Raw genomic sequence first — 25,542 nt, forward strand, 5'->3', positions numbered from 1 at the left:
AATGTAAAAAAACGACTAAACATATAGCCCGATTTATATTTTAGTAAATAGAGAACTAATAACAATAATTTTTAAAACCCTTCAATTAGTTTTCATCCCGCGTTTGTTTGACAGCAAAAAAAATTTCGTGGATATTCTTGAATAAAAACGCAATTTTCTTTAAAGGCAAGTGTTCTTCTTACGTATTTACATATATTGTAGCATATCTTATCAATGAATACCTAAGGCAATTAATGTAAACTTAGTGATAGTTTCAGCTGGGTAAACTTATCGTCACTTATTGCAGTCGAAAACAACGGCAACACCCAGGATAAAATCAAACCCACTTGAAAATTGAAATGGATATTATGCAGGTTATAAATGAAATCATGGGCTGGCAAAATCCTCTACTGAACCCTCCCAGAGGGTGCCGGCTGCATAAGCTCATTGTCAACGGGTAGCAGATCTCTACTATGCGCCGCCGTTGCAGGTACTGCCGATCCTAGTTGAGGGCTCTGGTCCTTGTCTTTCGGGCACTTTTCTGTCTGAAGATAAGAAGCAGAATCCATGGTACGAAGGGTCTGACGGTCAGACTAAAAACGCTATGGGGGCTTCCAAGAACAAAATTAGCCAAATGTCTCAGAATGGAGCATTTAAAACATTCAACCCGGGCTGGGGTGTCAGCCCAAACGTCGGAGGAACGCGTGACTGCTACCACTGGCGGGCACGGGGGTCACATCTCTGATGGGGTGGGTGGAGGCCAAATCAGTTATAATAATACTCTCACAAGCAACAACCACTCAAGGTTGATGCGCGCGGGTGCCGTTGTCTTAGCCGACTCGTACCAAGAAAGCGCAGTGTCAATTTCTACGGTGGATGAGGAACGTCTTCTTCAGTTACCACGGCCTATCGCCAGCACCTCCAAGGTTGCGCAGCGCGGCGCGGCGGGACTGAAGAAAAGGCCGAAAATAAGGCGGCGACCCGCATTCACGCTCTGCAGAGCGGTGGCGGTTTACCTATAGCAAGCTGGTCGATGGATGGAGAACGCCCCAGGATGGAGAACGCACCAGACAGTCCAATGCCTACTTTTGAAGGCACTGGCTGGATTAATGGTGTCAAGATCCTGACACGCAAGGGCGCGCAACGTTGCTTTGGCTGAAAGCGTTCCCAAACTGGACGGAATATGGAAGGGGCCAAGCTGTTCCCTATAACCGTGTAGGGCGAGCGGGCGCTTCAGCTGCTTAAGAAGCAGAACCCCGCCATTCCGACGAGTTATTGTTCCGTGCTGAAGGTTGATGAACCTTTACTGAGCTCCTCCTCGCTCTAGAGGAAGGGTCCTCCTACGCGGCTTTAGTCCAGAGACCGTAGATAGCGTCGGGCAACATGATCGCAGGGTTGAAGTCGTCAAACTACAATCTCTACGTCCCGACATTGGTAAGTAGATCGAGAACTGCCATCCTGGTAACGATGCTTATCTACTACCTAATTTTAGCACTGACAATCTAACCGTCGTTGGATGTTTGCTGCAAGCATCCTGCTACATGGCCCACGACGAACCGCTGCGAGATTGGTGGACATGGATGCCAAAGCCCACCATAGCGTTTGGGGAAGTCCCGATATTAATGAAAGGGGTGAGACATTACTTGATTTTATCTTTAACTATAAGCTGAGTCTAGCCAACAGAGGTGAGGAATCTACTTTCATAGGCCCTACCTCTCGCATCTCTGTTGTTCGCCGTATCCTCAAAAAGGCGCTTCTGTGTATCACAGGCGCCATCAGGTCGACACCTACTAAAGCCCTTGAGGTAATAGCTGCTGTCGAACCACTAAACCTATACGCGCAATCCATAGCCGCAAAATAGTCCCATAGGATTGGTGGTACAGGCAATCTGGGTCTATTAGGCTATGGCCATAGGGAGACTAGTACAGGCTTGGACTATACTATCTTCCTCACTTGTACTGACCATATAAATACGGTATACGAGGAACCGGGCTGCTGACGGGAAGGGGTACGCATTCCCAAAGCCCTCAACCTCTTCACAGACGGGTCGAAGATGAACGAAGGAGTTGGTGCGGCCGTATACTGCCCTAACCCGGTTTCCAAACACTCCTATAAACTCCCAGACCAAGTGGTTCGACGTTTACATCACAATTATAACTCGATCAGTATCTTTGTTGACAGCCAAGCTGCAAGTCCAAAGTTGTTCTGAATAGCAGAAGAGCAATAATGTCGCTGAATGCATCTGTGGTTATGCGCATCTATTGGATCCCAAGCCACCAGGGCATCGATGGCAACGAGACCGCAGAGACTTGCCAAAGAGGGAATAGGGTTTGATGTCGGTAACATGTAAAATGTGCCGATATCCCTGAGATCTCTAGGCAGAGAAATTGAAGTTCGCTCTAGATATTAGTGGCTGCCCATGCTGTAAAGCAGGGTATCACGAACAGTGATGCAACGAATCCGGAGTTAAGGGAACACTTGAGCAGCGTTATCCCGACTCCGGTTGAAATACCTTGATTCGCCGTGCCACCACGTTCTTTGTGACGTTTTAAGGCTACTACCCAGGATGCTGCTGGCTTTTGCCAAAAGTGCATCCATACTGTGAGACGACTTCTGAGACGAAGATACCCTCCACCGGTACAGCTACCTTCACTGGTCTATGCTTTGGCCCTAGCAGGGGCGGCAGATCCTAAACTAACCTAATGAAATCATCGTATTCATCATCCTTTGATACAATTGAGGAAAATAAGAGTAGAGCAATGACCGATGAACTAAAGAGAATGGTTGCGAGTCACACTCAAAATCGGGTTCACGTGCCCCTTTAATGTATATATATATGTGGCAAAAGTCACGATACTTCTTGTTTCATTAATAATTAATAAGACTCAATGTTTTATACAGGCAGACAAACATGGATATATATTCTCGGATGTTTACGCTGATGAAGAATATGCATCAGACACTAAGTTATAATACGTTTCTACTATGTGAGTAGCGGGAATCAAAATTAAAAACACGGTTTAAGAAACTAGACAAGCTGCCGAATTTATGTGTTGTTATTGTTTTTTTTAACTTTCTCACCAAATGATATATATTACATTCACATAAAAAACTATAATTTGACTTTGCATTGCGTTATAGAGCTAATGAAAAAATATTATTAAATTTTCAAAATTTATGACCATTTTTGAACTTATAGTAAATGCGTTAATTGTAAAGTCTTTTATGAGTGCAAAGTGTATTTGGTATGTTTAACAACACGAAACACCCAGGCTTGATATCTGTAATTTCCACAAAGTTCAGAATTCCTTGAGATTCTTTGACAGCGACATTGATACATAGATACCAAGTAAGTGGCTATATTGGCCTCTCTGCCTATGAACTGTGGCCACCGTGGATAGGCGCTCCTTAGGTCCCACGCCGTTTTACGGTTGCGTTTATAGAACAAGTTCTCGGCCTCCTTATAAATCGCAGATATAAGTTCAAATGCCCTCGTGAATATTATTAATTGAACTTTTGGAAGACACAATTTCAACATAATTCCTTTAACAAACGCAAACAAGAGTTCAAATAAAAAAATGAATGCACGTATAAAATCAACAATAATAAAAGTTGCAAGAATTTTTTGCAAGAGGTTTTATACCCGATGTTATTCCAATTGAATTTTCTGAGGCGCTAAAGGATTTAAGGTTAAGCAAGTTAGAAAAGCCGTATAAAATACAAGGTCTGGTACAGTGTACAGGCTGAGTAAGCAGTTCGAACTACCACATAATAAATCAAAAATTAAATTTATATCTTCAAATTCTATCAGACAAATTTTATATTTAAAAAAAAACAACTGATGCTGCAACTGCAAGAGAAAGTGCTATAATTTTTTTTCCAGCAATTGTTGTGTTTTTGCGAAGAACAAGTTTGTTTCAAATTTTAGTCACGGCCACTTCCGCTCCCGTTAGAACGGCGATTTTTTTATTCTAGAAATACTTTTGTATGACAAAAACGCGCACTGCGATTGGGTCTAAGTTGCTTTGGCTGACAATCTGATATTTTTAGTACTCTATGGTATATATTAAATATAAGGTGTTGTAGTATATCGATATACCAAATTTTATTTAGTTTTATTATTTTAGTTTTTTTTCGGTATCATATTTGTATATTTGTAGAATAAGCTTTAATTGAAAATGAGTAGGTGATATCTCACAGTTGAGCTCACTCGACTGTGGCTTTCTTACTTGTTTTTATTGTATATTTTATTCTTATACATATGTATCTCTATATACCCAATAAAATTTCAATTTCTTATTTCGCCGGTGGTTGCCCTTTCTAGGAAATCTCCACATTGAAAAGACTTTCTGCTCCTAACTGAGTTTGAGCTAATAAACTTCATTCAACTCACAAACACATTTTTTCTCTCGTAACTATCCTACTTAATTCAAAAGTAATTATTATCCTGTTCTTTAGTAGCACAGACGAATCATTTCGGGATTGGCTGCAAGTGTATCCAATGGGAAGCCTTGCGCTTTTCTTACCCTAGATTTGTTAACCGCTCTGTATTCATTTCATTTTGTAGAGTAATTTGGATCAGAAGAGATCGTTGCTTCAATTGTGATGTTTTTAAATAAGTATAACAATAATAATAAATACTTTCTTCGGTTTGCAACGTTTTTCAAAAGGCGCCCGAGACGTAGAATGACAGAAACATCTCATTAAGTGTAGATAAAAAAAAGCGTGTTCGACCCGACATTAAAGCCATCAGGGTTGGAAGCCGTTATTCCTACCTTTTCATTATCGGTTACTAAACGACCTTTCGTCAAAATGAATATAAAAATATTTTAAAAATCTAGATTTTCATTATCATCTTTACAGTGGGATTTAAGACGGTTAGAGTTCTTAAAGTCGAGGCTGTGCGCTGATAGGTTACTCAGTAAATAAATTAATCAGTCAGCCAGGCAGTCACGATAAAAGCTTCATATATATAGATATTTGTATTTCATTTATTGCACCTCTTAAATTGGTTTAATTTACTTTTAATTCATATATTTTTTTATTGAAAGACTTCCGTTACTATTTAGTATAACCAATTTAAATTTATGATCAAGGACTTACATAGAATTTTTTATATGCTTATTGACAACGTGCAAGTTGAATATTAAAATACACTATTAAATAATAAAACGCGCATAACTTCGGGACATACTTGAACTAACTCATGCATTTGTTGAGTTGTTAATAAGGGAAATATATATTCCTTTTACTTATATAATCACATACATATGAGTAGAAGGACCTATGAAAAGATTTATAATATGTATTATAGTATTATTACCCAATTAGTATCAAATTCGTTCAGTTATACTTAGATAATTATGCATATATGTATATATAAATATATGAATATAATAAGTTTATAATTTTAGCACAGCATAATAACTTCGATGTTACTCCCTCTTGCAAACCATTTAAGTAGGAAATTTCAAATTTAAATAACCCAAATCATGTATTAAACTGAAATTAAAAACAATGAGTAGAATACAGAACAATTAAATGCTATGGATATCTTAATAAATATGCCGTATTAAATCACGCGCAAAAGATGTGCAAGTTTAGACAAGTATTGACAATATAGAATATTGCATTTTACATTAAAACTTTGGGTGTGCGTATGTATGTACAAATGCATAAAAACTCAAAAAAAATTTAATTTTAGCACCGTATTCATTTATAAAAAGAACATCAGCAAATAATTTCAACGTATCAAAATATTCTTAATTTTGCTACATATTCATTTGAAAATATCGCGGTATCAAATACTATACTTATTACATTCAAATATTATCTCAATGAACTCTATAAGCATTTTCTATGATCATTGACATATAGTAAGTAGAACGTTACATAAATGGTAGTAGTATCATTATAAACCAGTTAAAGCTGATCTCGGAGAATTTTATGGTATTTCACCAGCACTTTCAAAGAAACCTATTAATATATTACTTGGTTCATAAAAGTTAATTTATTAAGTTATCATAAATTTTCATAATTTACGGATTTAACTGAAAAAATATCGTCTGAGATCAAAAGCTTATTAATAGGTCGAATCCCTTTAGAAGTCAATAAGAAGCAACCAAGCTTTGCAATTCAAACTGTTAAAAGCGAAATAAATAAATGAAAAGTAAAACACATAATGCATCTCTTTGTTTAGTCTCTAGTTTGCAATTAACTTTCTAGGTACTAGAATAACTAGCTAGTATTAACATAGCTTTTGTTTTGCTTTAGCTTTTTCTCTTCACTTAGAGTCTATTGAAAAATCGGATAATGTATTTTTTGTATCTATTTACTATAAGGATGTTCTTACGATGCTTACGTAAATTGAATTTTATTGATAAGATTCATACATATTATGCAGACTTCTTTCACTTATGTACGTATGTACGTCATAGAGCAAATTATTATACGTATAATTCTAATATTAACTAATATATTGATGCATATACAAGTGATTAATGATAATGTCCGTTTATCGATCTGTATAGTTATAAAATAAATGTATATACGTATTCGGCGGAGTATTTGGTTATCTTAATTAATCGATAGAATATATACTATTCGATAAAAAGTAAAAACGAGCGACATCGCTAAAGTAGTAGAGCGTCGTCAAGACGAGACTGTCATTAAGATGTCAATGATGCGGCAAATAATAGCCAGACACCAGTGGTACAAATTTTGACATACCATATGTAAAATATCCATGACGGAATTTGTCCCGTGCGAGACTCTTTACAGCGAAAATAACATAAACTGAAACAATTTTAAAAATAAGAAAGGGTTATGTTTATAGCTCTAGATGAGTACTTAGAGCTAAGAATAGTTTTGGAATTTTCTTTCTGTTTTGTTTTTGTTCTTATAATTGCATAAATTAACAAATTCGTACGCAAACCAAAAAATTATGGAATTTATATATTTTATCGGAAAACAGAACAAATTCCTAAAATCAATCATAGCTCTAAATATAGAACTTATCTAAAGCTGTAAGAATAACATTCACTTATTTTTCAAATTGTTTCAGGTTATGTTATTTTCAATGTAAAGAGCCTCTCACGGTACAAATTCCGTCATGGATTTACCCATATAAACAGAGAATGAAAATTAAGCTCAAAATACACAACATAACCAGGAAAGCCCACTCACATGATTGCAAGTACATATATGACATTGCTTATTTATCGAATGCGATAGATTTGTGCGTTTTCATCTTGATTAAATGTATAATTGTGTTGTGTTTCCCTTTAATTCTGTCCTCAGAATCCACTATAGCCACTAATGTCGGACGGCTTGAGTCGCTCAAATACGGTTAAGTGATGCGTTGCATGGCCATGATGCGGAAGTGGGTGAGCATGGTGATGATGTGTATGGGGATGTGCATGACTATGTGAAAATCCTGGATATTGAGCCTGTGGCGTTGTGGTGTGGCCGTAGTGGGCGTACGCATAGTTGGGGCTAGGCACATGCAATGTTTGACCTGCAGCACTCGGCATTGTGCCATATGGCGCCACATGACTTGCGTAGTCTTGGCTTGTTGCTGTGGTATGCTGTGGCCCATAAGGTGAAGCATACATTGTTGTGATGTGCGCATGATCTACATACATTTGGGGATGTGGATGTGATGGAACAGGATGTTGCGTCGTTGGCTGTTGACTTGCTGCTGCCAAAGCAGCGCTGATCAAATGATTTGTATGCGAATGCGAATAACTAGTTGAACTATGACACGGGTAAGCATCACTGCTACCACTGCTTATGTTCAGGTTGTTTAAGTTGGCTGACTCTATTTTGTAATGATTGTTCATGTGGTTGTGCTCGTTGCTCGTCGCAGATGAGGCAGCTAAGCTGCTTACTGAGAAGTTATTGCTTATGACATTGCTATCGTTGCTATTATTGTCATTGCCCAATTGCTGCGCGGGTGACTCTTCGTTGTCAACAGGCAGACAACGTTTATGGTGCTGCTGCTGTTGCTGCAATCCTAGCAAACGACTTTCGACTGCCGCTGCTGCTGCGGCTGCCGTTGCTGTTGATATTGTGTTCGATTCGTGATCACTTATTGCTGGTATTTGATCCACTAGGGACTCTAAGCCAGAAAGACTTTTATGTGTGACATCAGTTGTAAACTGGCTTTGATTATTGCTTAATTGTGTGCTTAAATTAATGTTCTGGTGTTCTTGTTGTTGTTGATGCGGTGAGGGCAACATGTAGGATCTATTTGTTTCGTAACGATGCCAATCTGGTTCCCCGGTTGCCTGGGGCGTGAGCTGCGCCTGTGGCTGATAAGACACCGAAGACCCTATTGCAGATGGCTGCGAATAATGAGCAACGACGTCAGACGAAGACTGCGATGTGGTTTGCATAGATTTCTGGAGAGATTGCTGATGATGCTGGTTGGACGATAGCCATTGCTGATAATGTTCCTGCTGACTCTGCTGATGAGCACCAATTACATCGACTGCCTCACGAGTCGCTGCAATCGGAAGAATTCTTGCATCGTGGCCACCGTTACATCGCTCGCTTGGAGGATCAAAATCAACTACTGTGCAAAGATTTGGTGAGCTGGGTGGCGGCGTCTCACACAGATGCGTTTGCTGATCCCGAATGGAAACTGCAGCATTCACTTGACTCTGTTGATTGTCAACGACGGGTGGCGTACCATGCGAATGCGAGTAGCTGCTACAATTGAGGGCGGGCGATGCCATTGGCGATGCCGATGCTGTGTATAACATATGCGATGGCGGTGGTGTATTATATAAGCTTGGTGGCGCCTGATGACTTCCTTGGGGTGACTCTGTGCTGTGCTCCATAGACAGAGAATGAATTGTGGACATGCCACCACCACCCCTGCTTTTGACCCTACAACTATATGAGCTTCGGAGTTAAGATGGCTGGTATTTTGAGACTTAGCTGCAATAAGCATATTTTCAATAGTTGGTTTCAGTTTTTGGGTCTTCCTCGTTTCTTTTCGCCGGTGAATCATTACTAATGCATCCGCTATTGGAAATTATTCCTATATGAGCATTACCACCACTTCCTGTCGCCTCTATTATTGATAAATTTAATATATTATTAAAGTCTTGTTGTTGGTTAGCAAGGGAATTTTCGATCCGTTATTGCCAGAAATCCCCAGATCTGGTTCTTTTATCTTTTTGGTCGCCCACGTTTTTTTCCGGTGTCGGATGGTTAGATAAAATGGCTAAGTAGTTTGGTTGCTGCTGTGCTCCAAGTGAGGATGATGCATTTCTTAGCCCTTGATCGTTACCGTAAATAAAACCATCTTGGGTAATCACATTCGTCAATTGATTGTTAAATTGAATATTGCCACATTCACCACCACCGTCAGTATTATTTGTATTACTCCCATCAACACCAATATTATCAGCAAACATATGATTAGAATGTTGATCTATGAAATTGTGTTGCGAATTCGTGGAAGGATTGTCCTTGAGAGGCTGATCCTGCTGTTCGCAGCATTGTCGTATCCTTTGCTCCGTGAACACACATTCGGAGTCGTCCATGTGCTGAATTTGACCGTTTAAAAGTCTCGAAACTTTTTAAAGCTGTATAAAATGGCACTTTGTCAGCAGCTCGCGGCAGTTGTGCACATCGTGCTGATGACGAAGGCATTACCCAAACATACTGCAAAAAAATAAAATATATTTTAATTCAGTATTTTAATCTGTTTAAATAGAAAATTGTATGTATTAAATTCCTCTTATCTTGTTTTAAATGCCTCTTACCCTCGCAATGCAAAATTAGTTGTCTTCACTTTATTATCAGTCGTGCTCCTGTTCTACTTTCATATATAATTTTCATTTTATACCCGCTACCCATTGGGTAGAAGGGTATTATAACTTTGTGCCGACAGGAAATGTATGTAACAGGTAGAAGGAGGCATCTCCGACCCTATAAAGCATACATATTCTTGATCAGCGTCAACAGCCGAGACGATCTAGCCATGTCCGTCTGTCCGTCTGTGTGTCTGTCCGTCCGTCCGTCTGTGTGTCTGTCCGTCCGTCCGTATGAACACCTAGATCTCAGAGACTATAAGAGATAGAGCTATAATTTCGACAGCATTTGTTATGTCTGCACGCAGATCAAGTTTGTTTCAAATTTTTGCCACGCCCACTTCCGCCCCCGCAAATCAAAAAAATCGAATAACAAGCGTAATTTTAAAGCTAAAGCTGCTGGTATATACAATAATTGCTATAGTAGTTATGATTCCTGAAAATTTGGTTGCGATCAGATAAAATTGTCGAAGTTATTAAAGAAATACTTTTGTATGGGCAAAAACGCCTACTTACTAGGGGTCTGAGTTGCTTTGGCTGACAATCTGGCACATTATGCCGTCTATGGTATATTTTGAATGGTGTGATGTATCGATATACCAAATATACCATTTGGTATATTTTAGTATATTTGCAGTATATTCGGTATATTTTGAGAATAATACCCCAAAATATATTGTTTTTAATCAAATTGGGTAGCGGGTATCTCACAGTCGAGTACACTCGACTGTAGCTTTCTTACTTGTTCAAAACGAAGACGAAAAATCGGTGCTCCTATTTCTATTTTCACTAGTTCCTTTCGATTTGAAAATGCTTTTTCTACTTCAACAAAAAATAGTTTACTCATAGGTTTATTGACGTTCATTTCAGACCGTCGGAAGATCAATTAGGCATGTAATTATTTCTAAAACAACTTAATTCTGATCCCACCTCGAATTCGGAAATAAAATTTTGCTGCCGGTAATAACAATTTTCTAGCGATAAATCTATCCCCATGAAGTTATCACCATAGCTGCCTCTTAGTGGAATGAAAAAATGAGTTGAAAATACTTATATAATAAAACGGATGAAAGTAATTTAGTTGAAGTTGTGTAAAATATGTTTAACTTATTACTTAAATGCTAAAAGTGCATGAAAATAGTATTTGGAAAAGGTGACAGCCCACTTTTGTGTGAAACTGACGATTGATCTGTCTTTTGAAAATGTATGTAACATTTAATACTTTGTGTAAAAAGAAAAGGCTAATATACTGTTTTCAGGGCAAGCATAATAAAGAATGAAATCATCCCTATGTTAGTTCCGTGCACGCAGGCGACTATTCTTGGCAGTTGATATTTCCTAATGAAATATTGCAAGCTTTCTGCATTTGCTGGTTCTTGAAATAAATCATATCTTGACATAGAAGAATGTCCAGCAACGGAATGACTACAATGTGGTTTCAAAATGTTTTTAAAAGTAAATTTTTCTAACCCTAATTGATTTAACAACCCTACAATAACTGTAAATTAGGAGCTGAGTTTTTAATTTTCCGTATGGTATGTTGACGTAATTTTGACAGGTCTAAAATTACGTTTACAATTCGATTTGATTCGATTTACGGGCCGGAAGTGAGCGTGCAAAAATAATAAGCGCTGTCGAATTAAATTATAGTCTCAAATCCAGTGCTTTATACGGACGGACGGACATACAGACAGATACCTCTGATATTTTGGAGACCAATTTCCTAGATATCGTTGACAAAAGTGCTCACCCACAGGTGAAAAGATTGTTTAACAAGATGGAGACCCCAAACATCCGACTAAAATCGTGACCAATGAAAGTTTTCAGCTAATGCAGTGACCAGCTAAGAGTCTGAATCTGAATCATGTTGAAAATCATTAAGATCTGCTAAACAAACGGCTGGTAAAGTATGAAAGTTTTTCGATCAAACAGAGCGATAAAATATACCAAAAGAAATGGTGCAGAATTTAGTTAACTAACTTTGGACCAATTATTAAAACGAGTAAGAAAGTTACAGTCGAGTGTGCTCGACTGTGAGATACCCGCTACCCATTTTGAATAAAAGCAAAATATTGCGGTATTTTTTACTAGGGTCTTAGATTCTTTGGCAGATAATCTGGTATATTGTGCTGTCTATGGTATTTTTATAACCGCTACCCATAGGGTAGAAGGGTATTATAACTTTGTGCCGGCAGGAAATGTATGTAACAGGTAGAAGGAGGCATCTCCGACCCTATAAAGTATATATATTATTGATCAGCGTCAACAGCCGAGACGATATAGCCATGTCCGTCTGTCCGTCCGTCCGTCTGTCCGTATGAACACCTAGATCTCAGAGACTATAAGAGATAGAGCTATAATTTTTTTCGACAGCATTTGTTGTTTGCACGCAGATCAAGTTTGTTTCAAATTTTTGCCACGCCCACTTCCGCCCCTGCAAATCGAATAACAAGCGTAATTTAAGCTAGAGTTACGAATTTTAGTATATACAGTAATAACTATAGTAGTTATGATCCCTGAAAATTTGGTTGCGATCAGAAGAAAAGCTATTAAAGAAATACTTTTGTATGGGCAAAAACGCCTACTTACTAGGGGTCTTAGTTGCTTTTGTAGTAGGACGTGTGCCTACACACACATACATACATATACTTTAACTCGATGCTCTCTCGGCTATCCGAACTCTCTCTCGATATTGGCTCTCTTTATCATGCCTCTCATTCTATTTCACATTCTATGTTATACATAATTAAGCTATACGGTCAGTCTTGATCGAACAGCAGAATAAATCGGACGCTAAAATACAATTAGTGTTGTTTCATTAACTACCACAATTTCAGAAGTGGGATCGGCTAAAAAAAAAAAAAAATGAACACGTCTACATTTGAGAAATACACTACGACACAATTAAAGAAGTGGCTAACAGCGCTATGTTTGCCCACGACGGGCAACAAGGCAGAATTAATAAAACGATTGCTCGATGTTTCACCAGAGATGTTTGAAGAAGTACCATCAGGAAGCAACGATTTATTAAATTTGGCCAATATTTTGTCTGGCCAAGAAAACGAATTGCCCAACAACATCGAGCGTCATGATCAGACTCAAAATGTTCCTGAAAATTCTGTCCTAGGAGAGAGTATTCGCCAAGATTTGCTAAACACTATTCAAAAGCTGCAAGAAGAATTACGTTTAGTCAAAGAGGAATTGCGAAATTCTCAGAACAACGCAGCTGCACATCAGATGTCTACAACAGAAATAGACAACAACAACAACGGCGCCACACAGTTTTTGCGCGCAGCTGCACAGCGTTCGGCGCCAGAAGTCGCGAATTTGGGCGACAACAACAACAACAACGACAGCAACGGGATCGACACAAACAACAACGGCGCCACACACTTACTCGATTTGTGCACAGCTGCACAAAGTGCGGCGCCAGAAGTCGCAAATTTGGGCGGCAGCAACGACAACAACAACAACATCAGTAGTTCTCTATGTCAAATTATGGGCAGCACTGGAAATGTAACGGACAGTACTGTAGAAGAAAAGAATGAACTAAGCGAAGTAAAATGTGGGTCAGCGGTCTCGCTCGCACTCGCAAAGGAAGCTACGCTGGAGTTCGACGGAAAATATTGTGCACATTTTTGGGTAAACCAACTCAAAAGCGTTGCAGATATGTGTAAACTTGATGAGGAGTCGCTTCGCATGCTATTGGCCATAAAGTTGAAAGGAAACGCTCAGCAATGGCTGCATGCAAATTCAACTCGCTTGCGTGAACCTTTTCACAAGCTTTGTGATCAACTGATAATAACATTCGGCACTGTAGCTTCGAAGACAGAACTACGACGAAAGTTTGAGCAACGAAAGTGGCAACAAAATGAGCGTTTTGCAATGTACTTCGAGGAGAAGATCGCCTTATCACAATCCATTACACTGGACAACGATGAGCTTTTGGAACACATTATCGAAGGCATACCGGAGCTGAACTTACGCAACCAGGCGCGCATTCAGAGATTTGGAGATCCAGAGCAGATGCTACAAGCTTTTGCACACATATGTCTTCCGAAATACGATGCGATAGAGGGTACTCAGATGACGGCGGAGAACAACGACAAGTGATGCCACAACTGTTAGGAACATAGATTATTAGGCAACAAATGTTAGGAACACAGATTGTTGGGCAACAACTGTTAGGGACATCAACTGTTAGGCAACAACTGTTAGGAACATAGATTATTAGGCAACATCTGTTAGGAGCACAGACTGTTAACGATAACAGAACGAATAATGAAAACAAACTGTTAGGAAATATTTATGCTAAACCACAACTGTTACGGGATTGTTATGCTAAATCACAACTATTAGAGGATCAATTTATTAAGGGCGATAGAATAAATGAAAAAAAAAAAAACTTTTATGGAATTATTAGAAGAAAATAATTAAGAACAACAAAGATTTATCAAATTAGTAAACTCAGCTTCTACTTCCATGTTTACATGGAAGAAACTTTTCAATGTTTTAATCAGGCAAGAATTAAATAATAAGTAAAAATGTATAAAAATGTTTTACTGTACGAAATAATAGTAAAAGTATTAGTTAAGATTTATTTTTATTCTTTGTAAAGTCAAGATCGGGAGATCTGGTTCGCAGGATGGCCGAGTTGTAGTAGGACGTGTGCCTACACACACATACATACATATACTTTAACTCGATGCTCTCTCGGCTATCCGAACTCTCTCTCGATATTGGCTCTCTTATCATGCCTCTCATTCTATTTCACATTCTATGTTATACATAATTAAGCTATACGGTCAGTCTTGATCGAACAGCAGAATAAATCGGACGCTAAAATACAATTAGTGTTGTTTCATTAACTACCACACTTTGGCTGACAATCTGGTATATTGTGCCATCTATGGTATATTTTGAATGCGGTACTATATCGATATACCACATATACTATTTATATAAGTATAAGTATAAGTATAAGTATAAGTATAAGTATAAGTATAAGTATAAGTATAAGTATAAGTATAAGTATAAGTATAAGTATAAGTATAAGTATAAGTATAAGTATAAGTATAAGTATAAGTATAAGTATAAGTATAAGTATAAGTATAAGTATAAGTATAAGTATAAGTATAAGTATAAGTATAAGTATAAGTATAAGTATAAGTATAAGTATAAGTATAAGTATAAGTATAAGTATAAGTATAAGTATAAGTATAAGTATAAGTATAAGTATAAGTATAAGTATAAGTATAAGTATAAGTATAAGTATAAGTATAAGTATAAGTATAAGTATAAGTATAAGTATAAGTATAAGTATAAGTATAAGTATAAGTATAAGTATAAGTATAAGTATAAGTATAAGTATAAGTATAAGTATAAGTATAAGTATAAGTATAAGTATAAGTATAAGTATAAATATAAGTATACATACATTTCCTGTCGGCACAATGTTATTATTATTATTATTCAGATCATTAGCACTTTATTAACAAAATATTATATTAAGTAAATGCCTATACCTATATAAGTAGAAAGCTGTATGAATGAAATCACTTACGGTATCGGTACCATCGACACGGTCAGGCTGACGACCAAAATGGAATTCCTTTTGCCTGAAAATACTTCAAATATCAACTTCCCGTTGAAAACTGCCACTTTCGGTCGATATCGCTGCAGTTTCTCCAGCAAAATGCGACTTCCCTCTTTAATTTCCTTGCGTGTCAAATCAGCAGATCCTTTTGTGGCTCGCGCCACCATATTGGTAAACCCTATGCCATGTTTCAATAATGTGTGATCATCATCGGAGCACATTTGCTCTTGTGTGAGGCCCGACAGATAGAGACACTTCCAAAAGTGGTTTCCAGGCCCGGCGTAATGATGACCTTTGTAAGCGGCAAACAGACCAGGATTGATGCCCACCTACATGATATAACAAATTTATTAGTTCAATGACATTCATAACTTGATCTCCGAGTGTATATACAATATGAGTGTATACGAAATTTACAACTCACTATAACGATATCGAGATTATCACAAAGATGGTCAGGTATGGTTCGCTTAATGACCTCGGCTTCGGACATGCCATTGAAACGATCGTGTTTCTTTCTTTCCTTCGGTTTCATATTGGCCAATATATTGCCAGTCATCATAACAATGCCTGCGCTGTTTTAAAGAACAACAACTTGAAGTTCAAACAGATTGCATTTGATATAAATATAAATTCAATATTATAAATAAAAATGTACAAAATATGATACACCGAAATTTGACATTCAATTGAAAGCTGCTCTTGAAAGTTCAATTACTTTCAAACAGTCTCGGTGTTTCGAAAAACTTTCAAAGTGCACATTAATATCGAAGAATGTCTTTATAATACAGAATAACAAATATGATTACATTAAAATATTTAAATAATACAGAACTGAAAAAAAACTTACCAGGGTGCCGCAGCTGCTTTCACATCCAAATTTTTATCGACTGAAGTACTTGTCAGTAATTTTTTTGCGTCCCCTTCGTTTTGGTGCAGTTAACACAGTAGTTACCGATTTCGACTTCAATGCGCTGTTTGAACTGTTGTCAGCATCGAGCGATTGTCGACTTGTATCTATTTCATATGATTCTTCAGCAAACGGTTCACGGCTTACTATATGCTGGTGTGGAAGCGGCTTAATATTGCTACTGGTGGTTTTAATTAGTTCTGATTCCATAGACTCTGCCGATAGAGCAGCAGCAGAAGCGGCTTCACATCCCAATGCGGATAGATTTGAGCCCGACTCGACTGATACAATATTGAGAGGATAGCTCGGATCATTGGATGTGTCTGGGACTGGGTGTGGTATTGGTGTCATTTCATCGCCTATAAAACTATAAGTTTCGTTTGACAATATAACGGCATCATTATTAGCATTCCCGTGTGCAAGTGATGCGAGGAATGTCCAATAGAAGCACCTTCATCTGGTCCACTTGTCGTTGCCACATGAGGGCTATTCGAGGATGACTGAGCTGATTGATTCTGGTTCTGCGTTTGCGTCTGTTTTCCAATCAATTCATCCTGTTTGCCGTGTCCTACGTGCTTATGGTTTTGGTATGGTGCATTTGAAGCTGCGGTGTTATCGAATGAATTGATGAACTGTGTGAATTTGGCGTCAGAACATCTCCAGCGCTTGTTTCATAGCCATCATCTTGGTTCTCTGGCTTGGCAATATTTGGCGAGAGCGTTCTGTTCAAAAAATTTTATTCAAAATTCAAATAAAAACGCTACTAGTTGTCACCAACAACAAACTAGTACATGCAACGTCGTTGGAATTTACATAGATGCTCATACTGATGAGCAAAGAAATAAAATTGAGAAACTGATAGGTGTTGCATCCACTTGTAATGAGAACGGGGGACGGAATGGATATAATAAAGTAGACAAACTGTACTCACAATTTGTAAGCTGAGCTACGATCCTCATGGAAGTCGTCCATAATCATATCTTGATATGTTTCCTGTAATTGCTGTACCGTATGCTGCTGGAGATCCTCCTGCGGATGGAGTTGCGGTTGCTGCTCTTGATGCGACTGATTTGGATGAGCATGTTGCATGGCAAATACTTGTGGTTCATGGGAATAATGCTGACTGTAATTGGCATAGTGCATGGGTTGTTCATTAAAACTATGGAGATGATGTTGTTGTGGTTGTTGTTGTTGATGTGACAGTTGTAGAGAGTGTTGTTGCTGGTTGTGCTGTTGTTGTTGCATCATTTCGGCATACATATTATTTGGAAGTTGATGGTTTAGATGCTGTTGCTGCTCATAATGATGATGTGCTGATGATGTGTGATGCTGATTTGAATGATGATGATGATGATGTTGCAGTGTTGGAATCATTTGTCCAAAACCAACGCCAACTCCAAGTGCTTCCTTTGCACCAATATGCAATAGAAGTTCGGCAGGATGTGTGTCTCTTTGTGGTTGGTGATGATGCAATTGTTGTTGTTGTTGAGTGCGATAAATATCGGCATGCGGAAAATATTGGCCACCGGATTCAGCGCTGAGATGTAATCGGTCTTGTTTCTCATACACATTATCATTATTATTTTCATATGCCCCTAAAAAAAAAAAAATGGTTGTTATGATTCAAATTCCTCTCTCTGATTTGTTTAAAATGTGTATTTTGGATAAATTTACACTCACCATGTGGAGCCCATATTGTTGTTGTTGTTCCTGCTACTGCTGCTGCTGTAGTCGTTGTTGCTGAACCCAAATCTAGTGTCAAAATATCACCCGTTGTTGTTGTTGTAGTTATTGCTAAATTATCAGGAAGTCTTCTCACATTTAAATCGGTGACGGAGGAGGAGTCTGTGGCACAACCATTGGTTTTATCAATAAAAATGGCATCAGTGTTATAGGGTAATTTACTCTTCTTATTCTGTGATGTGGACATTAAACAGCTTTCAGCATCCATTGAAGATAATGCATTTGATGGAGGAATTACTAACGCAGGCACAACTAATTCAACACTTGTCACCAGCGCCTGTTCAGGGGCAATGTATTCTTTTTCAATAGTTGTAAGTGCATCTATGCGATCCGAAGCAACCTCAACAGAATCCGTACTAGTTGCGGGTAAAATGTGATGACTCGTTGACCCTGCATCACTGCCGCTGATTCTGCTAACTTTCTTTGCATAGTTATTTATTTTCTTACCATTCATTTGCATCAGCGAACTATCATCATATGTACTTCGGTAAGTGTCTAGGCTATTTGCGGAAGCAGAAAGGGTATGCTTCTGTTTGTTTTCATTGCTAACCTCATCATCAACCTTAATATATTTATTAGATTCCACCTCATCATCACTGTTACTATTCTTGATACTAATGTTATTTTTCCTATAGCAAATTTCTTGCGTTTAGGATCCGTTCTTCCGCTTCCTTCGGGGCTACTTCGAGATTTAATGTTCTTATTAGCCGGTGGTTTATTATGATCACTCTTAGAATTCAAGTATGTATCTTCATTCGTTTTGTCGGGCAATGCTGATTCGATTATTGGTATTTTCAGCGCTGCTAGATGATCCTCCGCATTTGATGCCATAACAGAAGCAGAAACTCCGATTGCCAATACAAAGGCCCTACCCAGCTGACGCCTGAGCTCCGCAATGACCTTTAGCACAAGCAAAATACTATTTTTCAGTTGTGTCGATTTTATTCGATATGGATAAATTACTATTTTTTGTATAATTATTATTGCCGCTGTTATTTCTAATGTTAATAACGTGAAGGAACTACTTAATAACGGGGTGTTCTCTTCCAAAATTCGTGCTAATTGCATTTCCTCCTTTAATTAAGCTGTGACTGCAATTAAGGCATTCTTTTCACTTTCTTGTTTCACTTTAATGCAATTCCTCACTTGAATATTTACTAATGTCCCAATGTTTTAGCTTAACCGCGAGTTCTGTAATTTAATAAAGATATTTAATTACCATTCTTATTTACATAAAAACAACACTAAAATATAACTAGTCTAATAACAGGTTAAAGTCCCTAGTAGCTCATATTATTCCTATTTAATCTCGTTTGCATTACTTATTGTCAGTCCAACGGCCATCCAAGAAAAAGAGTAGAAGAATGTAATGCTTAAAAAATGTGTCGGCTAACTTAGTTTTCATCGTTTTAGTTTATTTAGTTATTTGCCTTACATGACTGGTTGACTGAACTATAAACGCACTACCCCAAGTATACTGAATCTCGTATACAACAGGATTTTTCAAATTTGATATGATATTGTTGGGCATTTCCAAAATTCCGCCTAGAAATCGTATTATTGTATGAAAAATGCAAACAGCAATAGCTACGACAACCTAAGAATATAGTTAGTTTACGAATATAGATGAATAATTGAGTGAGTCTCTATCAATCCGAAATCAAAAGAATTTCTTTCGCTTTTTCTAATACTACTTGAGTATGTAATATTCAAAAAGCCTAATAGATACATAAATGGATAGATATGGCTAAAAATATTTACTTTAAGCAAAAAAAGCAGTATATAATAACCATTTTTAATGAAAAGGAAACTACTTTACAATATATATTTTCTAATTTTTCCATCAAATCAATTAATCCCTTACAGCACCGAACAGTCTTTGTCACATACAATTATTTCTTAAATCACTTAAACATTTATTTCAGACAGTAGTTATTATTATACATACCAAAGCTAGGGCCTTAGCTATAAAAAGGGTAGGTGTTCAACGGACGAACTGACAGAAAAACTTCCGAAAAAGACTGTTTACTTTTTGTATTAACTAAATCTTACAGTCGACAATACTATATATGAATATGTATTTTATATTGTTCAATCCTGCACAATGCACTAGACTGAAATATCTTACCAGCTGCTATTGTTAATGCAACTCATAAAATCATAATTCCAAAAATTGTCTTGCTTTCACTATATGTTTGTATGTATGTAAATATGTATACATATTTACAAATATTAAATAATGTAGTAACACATTTTCAATTATGTATGTTTTGAGCTTCATGCACATACAAGTGCCCCACATAGCAAAAGGAACAAAGGGTAGTGTTGAAAATTTACTGGATGAAAATACACTATTTAAAATGGATATATAGTATAAAAAATAATTTAACGAGATGCCAGTCGCACTGATGATGATATTCGAGGGCTTATATGCTACCCTATAGTGCAGATCAAGTTTATTTTTATCTTTGGATAACCTGTTTTCAAGGACTTTTGACTATATTCACGAGGTCAAAGTGCAAATTCTCTCAACATCAAATTATGGTTATTAATTGCATCCACAACGTCTGTAAAAGTTAAATTTAATACGCCACCACACCAACACTAACGCTACCAAAATGCAAAATTTGAGTTCAAACTTCTCTAAGCTTACGCTTGGATTGACTCATATGCAAATATGTACATATGTACATATATATGTACTAATGTACATACTATAAAGATATTGACTTCAACTTTCATCAAAATAGTCCAGCAAGCCCAAATATTTATATATGGAAGTATATACCATCATTTACACATAATAAGTAGATATGTACGAGCAAGAACAGGATAACGTCCTTAGCCGAAAGAACACTCTGATCGACAACTAGATGAATACTTGAATTAATATATGTATGTCTTAGTGAGCACCGGTTTCACTCAGATTTAAACCATTTCATCACTCCGTATCCATCGTATATATGTATATGTATGTAGATATGTAGGAGTACAAATAAAAATAGATCTATTTTAAATATAGATATGTATGTATAGATGCATATGTATACAAATATATATCGACATACATGCGTTTTCCATCCAAAGTAAAAACACTAACAAATGTCAGAAAAGGCACAAATCGAAATTACTACTCTTGATCAAGCGTATCTGCTTCAATAATGCAGTTTACACCAACAACTGCATCATCGATTTTTAAGCATTTTCTTATGGCTCTGTGTTTTTATTTTTTCGACATATTTCGATTTTATGAATTGCTAAGAAATTTTAAATATGGAATATGGAATAATCAGTTGATTTCCATCGATATCGAACTTTTTCGATAAATATACCAAAATGTTATACAAAATATGCCACATTTTAAAAATCATTACCGCATGATCAATGATGCCGCTTATGGAATGATGCGGCGGAAGATTCTACTTATCAGAAATTTCTTTCAATGATATACAGCGTGCGATAAAACTCTAGAGAAGAGCAAATCCAAAGCAAACTATAGGTGCCACAGAACTTTAAGAGAGATATACAGTGTTTTTTGTGGGAATAATGTTGGCCGATTGCCTATAAATATTTGTTTACATTTGTGCAGAATTCAAATCAAATAAAATAAAAGTAAGAAAGAGATACCTGCACATCAGTGAAGTATTGCGGGGATCTTTAAATGTACCAATTTAGTATAATGCAAATATATTAAAATATGCCGAATGCTATATTTACTATATTTTGCACTATATGGTATATTTTGAATGTAGTACTGTCTTGATATACCTAAAAGACAAGACGGAGGAGGGAGAGGAGCTTTTCATGCAGACAGATCCCCGTAGTCGACGCGGCTTCGGTCCACGAAAGCATCGGATAAAGCAGTCACCTTGCTAAAGTTGCCAAAGTGCAACTCCTTCACCCCTACAACGGTAAATAGATCGAGAATTGCCACCCTGGTAAGAAAGCAGTTTCAAGCTATATGCTGGTTGCATCCTGCCATATGACCCACGACAAACCCGCACCGCCGGAGGAGTAGATGAGTTTGGTGAACATGGTCCATTCCCCAAAGAGCAGCTAATTATCGGTACGAACGCCAACGCCTACTATAGTGTGGAAGTTCAGTTATCAATCAGACATCAGAGGTGAGCCAGTCACGAATTTTATCCTAAGTTGAAGATAGCCAATAGAGAGGACGTGCCCACTTACATAGGTCCTACAACTCGCAATGTGCCTGATTTGACAATCGAAACTGACTATAAGTACATTCAGAAAAGCTTGTAATACGAACTAGATGCAATTTTTGAAAATTTTATTTATTGTTACAAATACTCTAGGTCCGCCGAGTACAATCAACTCGGTACAGGATATAGAAACTTCAGTAAATGTCCTCTCAGCTGGATTACTCTCTGCGTTCCATTAATCATGCAGGCTCTTCAGCCCGTCGAGATGATCGAAACCACCTTGGTGAAATCCAGATCTCTCATTGTTCCGTGGTGAAATTACTAGCATGTTTGGACTTGTTAAGAAGGCGGGCAATTTTTGACACATACATAATAATAACTATAATCTTTATGATTCCTGACTGCGATCAAACAAAAGTCTCAAGTCTTAAAAGTATAATTGTATATTGCAAAAAAAAAAACAAGAAGAAAGCTACATTCGAGTGTGCTCGACTGTGAGATACCCGGTACCCATTTCGAATAAAAGCAATATATTATATTATTCTCAAAATATACCAAAACAAGTAAGAAAGTAAAACCTTATCAAAAATCATTTTTGTTATAAGAAACTTGTTCTTTTTATAAAAGAAATGAAAGGAAAACATTCTTGATATTTTAATTCGTATGCAGCATTTATGCTTGGTTGTTCATAAAATAGTTAACATAGTAAAGAAAAATACAAACAAAAATGAGTACAAAAGCGGGTAAGACGTTGGATCATAGTACAGCAAACATTAGTCTAGTGCCCAATTGATATTGTTTTTATAATATGTTCGCTTCCAATAGAAAGACATTATAACTTTGTGAATATTTAGTAACAGAACGATCTCAGATCATAGATCTAAGAGACATTAAAACGTAGAGATACAACTATTTTCCGACAAAACATGTTATTGTCGCATGCAGATCAAATATCTTCTGTTTTTGCCACGCCCAGTTCCAAAACACACCTAAATAATTATTATTGACTTTATAAATCTTGAGAATTTAGAATTCATTGAAGAATTAACTACTACATGAATAGCTCACTTTTTATGGTATAGTTTGATATATTTTAGTGATTTTTATAGTAATTATGACTTTAACAATTTAAGTAATCGAACGGCATATTTATTTCAAATATTTACACCTGCTACCCATAGTGTAGAAGGGTATTATAACTTTGAGCCGACACGAAATGTATGTAACAGGTAGAAGGAGGCATCTCCGACCCTATTAAGTATATATAATATATTCTTGATCAGCGTCAACAGCCGAGACGATATAGCCATGTCCGCTTGTCCGTCTGTGTGTCTGTCCGTATGAACACCTAGATCTCAGAGACTATAAGAGATTTTCAAATTATTGCCACGCCCCCTTCCGCCCCCGAAAATAAAAAAATCGAATAACAAGCGTAATTTTAAAGCTAGAGCAAGAGCGAATTTTCATGTGGCACTATATCGATATACAAAATATACCATTTTGTATATTTTAAGTATTTTTAGTAGTATTTTCGGTATATTTTGAAAATAATACCGCAATATTTTGCCTTTATTCAAAATGGGTAGCGGGTATCTCACAGTCGAGCACACTCGACTGAAGTTTTCTAACTTGTTTTTGTTTTATTTTATTGAAAGTGCGTCGCGGGTAAGAATCTCACATTCTAACTTCATTCATGAATATTAAAAGCAAAAAGCGATCTCAATAAATCAGACAGGAATCAAAATCTTATTTTTAGTTGCATACGGGCTCTGCGGTAGATGCTGCATTTCCCTCCTAGTCTTTCCGTTATCGTGAAAAGCCGGAAAATGTATGTATATACCAACCAAATCAATCAGTTAGTGTAGTGAAAATGCTACAAAAAGAGTCAAAATCTAAAGAAAGCAATAGTTTTAAGGATTCTTGAATAATGTATAATAATATATAAAAAATAATACATTTTGTAGAGACTATAGTCAGTCAAGCTATCAAAATGGTTAGTGGGTATCTCATACATATATTTTAATCGCTCGTATTTTAATATCTCTTTTGACAAGTGCTGTTACAAATAAAACTCTCTTAAACACTTTGAGCTCCAATGTTTCTTACGGGCAGACGGATATGGCTGTCATCTGAGCTTTTGACATTGGTCAAGAATATATATTCTTTACGGAGTTGAATTTGAATTCAAATAAAAACTATGAAACAAATTGTTATGCAAGTAAACGTGACCAGCAGTGTATACTCTATAAAGTATTGATTGATTTGTAAGAAATTTGTTATTTGTTTATTTAAAAACTTGAATGATCATTAAACATTCAAACTAGATAATCGTACCCAAACTGGTACTAGGACAATTCATCCATCCCTAGAATTAAAATTACTTGTATTTAGAGTGTATAAATATTATGAATCTACAGACACACTATCTACTAAAGTACGTAGACTTAATAGATGTCAGCAGAGAATAGAATGATCATGAAGAATTGATTGTTTCGGCTGAACACATAAACATACACATTATGTACGCATATTTCAGTTCTGTGATTCCACGAGAGATACATATGCATTATCTCAAACGAATCCGAAACTTTTCGCATACATACCAAAAACATAGACTACACATTCATGCATAACAAATATACATATGTATATGTATGAATGAGACTTGCATTTGTATGCACGCTCACATTTTTAGGTCTGTTTATTTTTTTTAACCGAATCACCAGCATTGCCCATAGATATACTAATATGCATGTATGTATATACTTACAATCCGTACATTACATTTTCAGATCTCGTATGTATGGGACACTCACACAATTGAACGAGTGAAGAGTGCAATACACATAGATATACATACATATGTATACTGTTTTTCAATTACTAGTACACTATTATTGTTTTCACCGTGTATGAACATTCTAAAATAGTCCATATGAAATATGTGAAGGTGTGTATTTTATGTATACCGTAATTCCTTTTATTAATCGAGCACAAATTAATTATGAAATATTTATAATCTTACATAAAGTACATTTACGTATTTTTGTATAAAGGTTGTATGTATGGCACTTTCAAGAACGCGAATGCGGATGAAATAAAATATTTACAAATATTTGCATTGAGGAGAGATCGCCGACTGACTAATCCAAAATGCCACAAATGGTAATAATACAAGCAATGTTCATGTATCTATTGATGTTGTATATATTAGGACACGCACATATGCAAAACTATGTATACGGTGTATATTAAATATGTACGTATGTATATTACGACAAGCGTCCGCGGTATCGACCGTACAATTCGACTATGCATTCTCATTTA

At 36.7% G+C, this 25,542-nt stretch overlaps 1 protein-coding gene and 1 long non-coding RNA gene across 2 annotated transcripts; one reads left to right on the forward strand and one right to left on the reverse strand.

Moving 5' to 3' along the window:
* Positions 1–4,950: 4,950 nt before the first annotated feature.
* LOC133846927 (uncharacterized) lies at positions 4,951–25,542 on the reverse strand. Its single transcript, XM_062281640.1, is given in 10 exon segments — positions 4,951–8,891; positions 9,135–9,552; positions 9,554–9,654; positions 15,367–15,419; positions 15,422–15,728; positions 15,824–15,980; positions 16,882–17,031; positions 17,241–17,904; positions 17,990–19,243; positions 24,986–25,542. Coding segments are annotated over 9 exon segments (3,990 nt in total). The 5' UTR covers positions 18,513–19,243; positions 24,986–25,542; the 3' UTR covers positions 4,951–7,274.
* LOC133847003 (uncharacterized) lies at positions 10,602–10,883 on the forward strand. The gene is made up of 2 exons (XR_009895110.1): positions 10,602–10,697; positions 10,782–10,883. It is a non-coding gene; the product is annotated as an uncharacterized LOC133847003 (long non-coding RNA).

This window comes from Drosophila sulfurigaster, chromosome 4 (assembly GCF_023558435.1).
Source record: "Drosophila sulfurigaster albostrigata strain 15112-1811.04 chromosome 4, ASM2355843v2, whole genome shotgun sequence".
NCBI classification, from domain to species: domain Eukaryota; kingdom Metazoa; phylum Arthropoda; class Insecta; order Diptera; family Drosophilidae; genus Drosophila; species Drosophila sulfurigaster.